The 8,286-nt window shown below is 35.1% G+C and overlaps 1 protein-coding gene across 2 annotated transcripts in view; it reads left to right on the top strand.

Annotated features, from left to right (window-relative positions):
- Positions 1-8,286, top strand: part of USP14 (ubiquitin specific peptidase 14) — a 43,905-nt gene that overhangs the window by 2,294 nt on the left and 33,325 nt on the right. For both annotated transcript variants that reach the window (XM_041751481.1, XM_041751405.1), the window contains exons 2-3: positions 1,993-2,138; positions 4,227-4,259. In XM_041751481.1, coding sequence (XP_041607415.1) covers positions 1,993-2,138; positions 4,227-4,259 — 179 coding nt within the window. The remainder of the gene's footprint in view (positions 1-1,992; positions 2,139-4,226; positions 4,260-8,286) is intronic.

The raw sequence follows: 8,286 nt of genomic DNA, 5'->3' as shown, positions 1-8,286 counted from the left end.
TCTTTTTTTTTTTAAGACTCAACTCAATGTTGATAATTAGAACCCAAAGTTACCACTTCTTCCAGGGAATCCTTCGCTCATGAAGCATTCCACTGTGATCCTATGGCATTTATAATATTTATATTGTATTGTTAATTATTTTGACCTTTTCTGCCCCTTTCCTCTCTTATTAGAATCTAAGTTCATAGAGTTTTCCTAGAGCTTGTTCTGGGCTTAATGAGTGCTAAATACAATAATTGAACTAGTGAAGGAATTGAGATTTGGAATAAGGATTAGTTTTTCATATTTTGATGTTATTAGGAAAACAGCTAATTGTGAGATTCTCATTTGAGTAGATACGAAGTTTTCAGTGGAAACGAGCTATGTATATTGTATTTACTTATTTTTATGGATTTCAAAAGTTAGCTATTTTATGATGCCGATTGAAATTTTAATTATATGGTAAAATATACGTAACAGAAATGTACTATTTTAAGCATTTTAAAATTATATTTTTTGGTATTAAGTACATTCATATTGTTGTGTGACCATCATCAGCATTCACCTGCAGAACTTGTTCATGTTCCTGCACTGAAATTGTGTACCCATAAAACAATAACTCTCCATATCCTCTTCCCCCCAGCCTCCTGACAACCACCATTCCACTTTCTGTCTCTATGAATTTGACTACTGTAGGTACCTTACATAAGGGGAATAATAAAATTTGTCTTTTTGTATCTGGCTTATTTTGGTTAGCATAATGTCTCCAAGGTTCATCTATGTTGTATAGCATGTATAAGAATTTTGTTACTTTTTAAGGCTGAATAAGATCCATTTTATGTCTGAACCACATTTTGTTCACCCGTTTATCTGTTGATGGACAACTTGGGTCGCTCACATCTTTTAGGCTCTTGTGAGTAATGCACTATGAACATGGGTATACAAATATTTGAGACCCTGCTTAACACTTTTGAATGTATACTTAGAAATGGAATTTTTGAGTCATATGGTAAGTTTAATTTTTTGAGGAACCACCATACTTTTTTCCACAGTGGCTGTGCTGTTTCATATTCCCGTAAGGAATGCTCAAGGGTTCCAGTTTTTCTCCATCTTCACCAGTACTTGGTATTTTCTTCTTGCCTTTTTTTTTTTTTTTAAGATTTATTTATTTATTTATTCATGATAGAGAGAGAGAAAGAGAGAGAGGCAGAGACACAGGCAGAGGAAGAAGCAGGTTCCATGCCGGGAACCCGATGCGGGACTCGACTCCGGGTCCCCAGGATCGCGCCCTGGGCCAGGATCGCGCCCTGGGCCAAAGGCAGGCGCCAAACCACTGAGCCACCCAGGGATCCCCTCTTTTTTTTTTTTTTTTTTTTAAATAGCCATCCAAATGACTGATGTAGGATTTCTGTGTTTTTTAATGATTTAGTTGTATCTTTAGATTCTTAATATTTGACTGCCTCTTGCTCAGGAACCAAAACCTTTCAATTTTCCCATGGAACCATTCTTCTTATAATCCAGAATCTGTATTCTTTAACCTGTTTTAAGTATGCTTTATTTTTCCAAGAATTTTTTTATTTTTTCAAGTTATCTTTCTAACTTCTTTAGTCTTTCTATTCCCGCACTAAGTACTGATTTTAATAATTATTTATTTAAACACATTTTGAAGTCTGTGAACCTTATTCTGGGAAATATTCCAAAGTGATATTTTGTTGAGATTATTAGAGTAGGATTCAGAACACTTGAATGTTTACTAACTAGTTTTGTGACTAGTAAATCAATCATCTCATAAAGCTTAGTTTTATTTATCAAATAAGCTGGATTAGATGGAATTAAATTTTATTGAGGACCTTCTATGTTCGAGTTAGTCCTGATTAGGTAAGCATTTTGAGCATGTAAAGAGGAATGGCATAAGCTAGTTCTTGAAAGCCAAAATAATGGGTCCCTAGGGATCTTCTAAGTCTGAAGTTTTTTTATTTTAATAAATGAAAAAAATTATGGTTTTGCTTGCAGTTACCGTGAAATGGGGAAAGGAAAAATTTGAAGGTGTAGAATTGAACACTGATGAACCTCCAATGGTGTTTAAGGCTCAGCTTTTTGCACTGACTGGAGTCCAACCGGCCAGACAGAAAGTTATGGTGAAAGGAGGAACATTGAAGGTAAAATGTAGTCCAAATTTTTATTATATACTACTATATAATTAGTGGAAACAAACACCAAAAAGTGTGTCAGTTGAGATATTTTTTTATTTGGCTAGAGTAGATAGTCTGAGTTTATAACTTTCTTATTCATGTTAGTGTAGGAAGGAACATTGTAGCCATTTCAAAACACTGTATTATAAGAGCATCATTAAAATTTTCATTTTAAAATGCATTGTATCCAGTGAATATTCCTAGGCGTCAAAAGAGTAAGGAACTTTCCATTTGTCTCTGTTTGGAATTTTTTCCTGTGTGTTAAAAGTATTTTATTTTGTTTAGATTAATACAAAAATCTATCTATCTATCTCCTTAGTAGTTTTCTTTTATGGAGTGAAGAAAATATTCTGTTAAAACATGGAACAATATGGTAGATTAAAAAAAAAAAAGACTATAAAAAAAAAGACTATAACAGGTATTTCTTTACATGCATTTGAATATTGAAATTCAAAATATTTCAACATCTTTACCAAAGCACTGGCTCTGGAATACTGGAAAACTGTTAATTTTTTCTTTTAGCCTGTTTAATATTCTGTGCATTAAAAAAAAGCTATTGTTTAGGAATAATCACTGTTTAAAACCTGTTTGGAAGTGGGAGAAAAAATTTTTGTTTAAAAAGAGAGAACATTCCTTTAGTTCCATGGAATGGTCACATCAACTACAGGTAGGAATCTAAGCTTACTGGCATCATTGGTGACAGGCCACAAAAAGATGCAAGTATTATTGTTGTTTGTAATATGGTGGAAGTATAGTTTTAAAAAATATTATCCTCAAGAGTTAGATATGAAATGCCAAAGAGCAGTTGTTAGCTTTAGAGATATGGCTTGGTTGCCCCTCAGCGGGGCAGTAAAACTGATGTTGGTAAAGAACACATTATTTCCCCTCCAAGGTGCAATATGAGTGTTCAGTCATTCGAAACTTGATAGCCCAGTTTGTGATGAGCTGTATATTGGTGGTGTACTATGGAGAATTACAGAAAGATGGTAATTAAATGAAACTGACTACTAAGTAGCTATCACTTAATGAATAATCTGTGCCAGACTTTTATTTTCATTAATTCCCAATTGTATGTATTCTTAAAATGAGGAGAGTAAATATATTCTATGATTTCATAAATGAGAAAGCTTAGCATCAGAGATTTAGGTAACCTATAGCAAGGCACCAGAAGAGCATGCAATATACAAATCAAGCAGATCTCGGTTCAATTTTCATTTTTGTGTACCCTCAGATAAGTAAGTGATCTTAGTGAGCATATATAGTTATCATTTCTTACAATTAGTAGTAATGGCCCTTAAACTGAGAAGGACATTTAGGAAGTTACTGTTGCACTTTGAAGCAGCATGTCCAAAGAAATAATTAGTGGCACCACCAAAGAGGAGGATATTGGGTGCCTGGCATCATCTATATAAAGGAAGGAATAATATGGAAATGACATCCTGTGAAGGGAGAGAGCTTAGCTGCAGTATTCCAAGATACCTGTGGGCTAATCATGACATTAAAAATTGTTTCAATTGAAACAATTGAAAAAGTATTTAATTGCTTAATATGAAATTTAAGACTTGAAAAACGTTTGTGGACTTAAGAAAAGTTATTAAGGGTTAGTTTGCCTCTGGTAGTCCTAGTATAATTTTTAATAGCACTTTCATTCTCAAGAATCTCCTGCTTTGGACAATAAATTATATAATTCTAATTATGTAGACCTATTTCACAGGTTACTCTTCATTCCTGTCACATAAGCTGATTATTAGCTTTGCTGGTTCCATACATGTAACAAATATGCAAAAAGTTAGTATCTGTCATCATTCAGGTGTTTTTTAGTCTTTTTGGTACTGTCAAGTTGTCTTTTAGATTGTCTTTTGTAGTTTAGGCTTTTGTTAGACCTACCGGCTTTAAGACTCCATTTGAAAAAATACTTTTGATTATAGTAATCTTAAGTAAAATCTGCCTCCAGAAAAAATTTATTCTGTTTTGGAGTAGTTTAAAATTAGTTGATTATTAGAATATATTCAAATTATACAGGAGTTAAATGTTTTTCATTTGTTTTTAAAACAGGATGATGATTGGGGAAACCTCAAAATAAAAAATGTAAGTATTATTATAAGAGCCCTTGTTACAATTCAGTTTCATTCTTTTTTTCTTTTTTTTTAGCATTTTATTTATCTGACAGCACAAGCAGGGGGAGCAGGAGAGGGAGAAGCAGGCCCTCCACTGAGCAGGGACCCCAATGTGGGGCTTGATCCCAGGACCCTGGGATCACAACTTGAGCCAAAGGCAGATGCTAACTGAGCCACCTAGGCGCCCTATAATTCAGTTTCTTAATTATTACACACAAATGCATTCCAAATGCTTTTTTTTTTTCCATATATGTATCCAGTTGTTTCATTGGTATCTATGAAAATACTTTCCTTTTCCCATTGACTTACTTTGGAGTCTTTCTTGAAAATCCATTATATGTAGGTTTATTTTTGGACTCCTATTTCATTGATATATTTGATTATAACTTATGCTGGTACCCATGGTCTTAGTTATTAAAGCTTTATAGTAAGTCTTCAAATAACATAGTATAGGTTCTCCAACTTCTGCAAGAATATTGTAGCTGTTTTAGCTCCTTTGCATTTCCTTATAACTTCAGAATAAGTCTGTCAGTTTTTACAAATGGACTCCTGGAATTATGAGATTGTATTGTTTGGTTAGTTTGCGGAAAATGGGCATCTTAACAGTATTGAGTATTAAAATCCTTAAATATGATGTACTCTATTTAGGTCTTGATTTCTCTTAGCTGGGTTTTGTAGCTTCTTAGTGTAGGATCTCTGTGGTTTTTGTTAGATTCTCTGAACTTAAGATTTCAGGCTGTTGAAAATAGTATTTTAAAAAAAATTTGTTTTCCAGTGTTTATGGGTAGATTATAAACATGTAGTTTTTCATCTTGTGACCTTGCTAAATTCACTTAATAGTTTCATTAGTTATTTTTTAGATTCCATTGGGCATTTTTTATGTACATGATCTTGTTATTTGCATTTGCAGATTTTAGAGGAATTTTTCTTCTTCCTTTTCAATCTTTATGACTTCTGTTTCTTTTTATTGCCTTAATTCCCTGGGCTAGAACTTCTAATATAGTGTTGAATAGAAAGTGGTGAGAATGGGCATCTTTGTCTTATCCTAGCTTGTTCACTAAGACCTTTTAAATTATGAATGGAAGTTGAATTTTATTAAGAAGATCGTATGATTTTCTTACTTTATTCTGATAATCTGGTTAGTCTCAATTTTTTTTTTAAAGATTTTATTTATTCATGAGACACACACACACACAGAGAGAGAGGCAGAGACGTAGATAGAGGGAGAAGCAGGCTCTGTGCAGGAAGCCCGATGTGGAACTCGATCCTGGGACTCCAGGATCACGCCCTAAGCCAAAGGCAGACGCTTAACTGCTGAGCCACCCAGGTGTCCCAGTCTCATTAATTTTTAATTGTTAAACATTGTATTCCTGGGATGTGCAGCTCTCAAGTTTTTTGGTTTTTGCAGGCCCATTTATATTCCTAAAGATTACTATTTTTAAACCCTGAAGAGTTTCATCTATATGTTATATCTATTGATATTTATCCTATTAGAAATTAAAACTGGAATTTAAAAAAACCTATTTATTTAGAAATAACAATGACAAACCTGTTACATGTTAATTTTATATTTTTAAATGTTTTCCAAAAAATATTGTGAAGGACTGGCAGTGTTCTGTATTTTCACAAATCTCTTGAAAACCTAGCTTCTATTAAAGAAGATATTTGAAGTCTCATATTTGTCTTTGCATTCAATCTGTTGTAATACGCTGTTTTAGTTCAGGTACATATAAGAAATCTGCCTTCACACAGTTAAATAGTTGGGAATGGGATACATCTTTTTGGATAAAATTGTAAACATTCTTCTTTCATAGTACACTCAAACTCAACATATAATAGCTTATTATTGGTTAGTTTGTGGTAGAAATCACATCAGTGACCTTTGTACATGAAAATCTATTTGTAACTTGAAAGATAACAAGTACATAATGACAGATATAAAATGCTAATTTTCACTTGAAAGCTCTAATTTTGTCATTGGCAATTAACTATATATAGTCAGTTGTTTTTCTTAAGGCAGCAGACTCCATTTATTTTTGAGAAAATGTTGGCCAAATATTTGAGTGTAAAACCCATAATTTGTAGTAGTTTTAAGTAAAGATAATAGTCATTGAAAAAGCAACTAGTCCATTTTGCAACTCAGACATTTACACAAGCTTATCCTGAAGAAAATGATCATACTTTGGTATGCAGATGTGTTATTTCTATAGATACACACACACACACACACACACACACACACTTTTTTTTTTTAGAGGGATGGGGGTAGGGGCAGAGAGGAGAGAGAAAGAGAGAGAATCTTAAGCAGACTCTGCCCAGCAGGAGCCTGACGCACGTCTCAGTCTCACCATCCTGAGATCATGACCTGGGCCGAAATCAAGAGTTGGACAGTTTGACTGAGCTACCCAGGTGCCCCACTGATAGTTTTTTAAGAGACTTTTTTTTTTAAGATTTTATTTATTTGAGAGAGTGAGTAAATGAGAGCACGAGTAGCAGAGGGAGAGGGAAAAGCAGGACTCCCCTCAGAGCAGGGAGCCCCTTGTAGAACTAAATCTAAGGACTCTGGGTTCATGACCTGAGCCCAAGGCAGATGCTTACCCAACTGAGCCACCCAGGGCCCCATAGACTTTGTTTTTCAGAACAGTTTTAGGATCACAGCAAAAACTGAGTGGAAGAAACAGAGCTTTCCTATATATCCTCTACCCCACACATGCAGAGCCTCCTCCATTGCCAGCATCCCCTACCAGGATGGCACATTTGTTATAATTGATGAACTTACATTGACACATCATTGTTGCCCAGTGTAAACCAGTCCATGGTTTACATTAGGATTCACTCTTGGTATTGTACATTCTGTGGGTTTGGCCAAATGTATGAAGACATACAATGATGTATTCACCATTAAAGTGTCAAACAGAGGAGTCTTATTGGCCCCAAAATTCTGTATGCTCTGCTTATTCATCCCTTGAACCCCCTGAAAACCATCGATATTTTTACTGTATTCATTGTTTTCACCTCTTTCCAGAATGTCATGTAATTGAAATCCTACAGTATATGTCCTTTTCAGATTGACTTTTTCCTTTTCTTTTTAAAAATTTTTTTAAAAAGATTTTATTTATTCGTGAGTGACAGACGAAAAGAAAAGAGAAAAGAAAAGAAAAGAAAAGAGGGCAGCCCCGGTGGCCCAGTGGTTTAGTGCCGCCTTCAGCCTGGGGTGTGATCCTGGAGACCCGGGATCAAGTCCCACATCAGAGTGGAGCCTGCTTCTCCCTCTGCCTGTGTCTCTGCCTCTCTCTCTCTGTGTCTGCCATGAATAAATAAATAAAATCTTTGAAAAAGAAAGAAAGAAAGAAAGAAAGAAAGAAAGAAAGAAAGAAAGAAGAAAAGAAAAGAAGAAAGAAAGAAAGAAGAAAGAAAGAAAGAAGAGAAGAGAAAAGAGAAAGATCAGAGACATAGGTAAAGGGAGAAGTGGGTTCCCCACAGGGAGCCCGATGAGGGACCAGATCCTGGAATCCGGGATCACGCCCAGAGCGGAAGACAGACGTTTAACCACTGAGCCACCCAGGTGTCCCTTGATTGACTTTTTTTTACTTAGTATGCATCTAAGTTCTCCCATGTCTTTTATTTATTTATTTGAAAGATTTTATTTATTTATTCATGAGAGACACAGAGAGGGGGTGGGGGCAGAGACACAGGCAAAGGGAGAAGCAGGCTCCATGCAGGGAGCCTGACATGGGACTCGATCCCGGGTCTCCAGGATCACACCCTGGGCTGAAGGCGGCACTAAACCCCTGAGCCACTCGGGCTGCCCCCCTCCATCTCTTTTAAATGGCTTTAGTAGTAGTTCAGTTCTTTTTAGTGCTGAATATAGTCCATTTTCTGGATGTACCACAGTTTATTCAAATACCTACCAAAGGAGATCTTGGTAGGATCTTGAAGGACAAGTAAGTTTTTCTTTTTTTTTTTTTTAACGAGTGCTTCCTATTTCATTACAAATT

Source organism: Vulpes lagopus, chromosome 1 (assembly GCF_018345385.1).
Source record: "Vulpes lagopus strain Blue_001 chromosome 1, ASM1834538v1, whole genome shotgun sequence".
Lineage (NCBI taxonomy): Eukaryota > Metazoa > Chordata > Mammalia > Carnivora > Canidae > Vulpes > Vulpes lagopus.
This window is presented reverse-complemented; position numbering and strand designations above follow the sequence as displayed.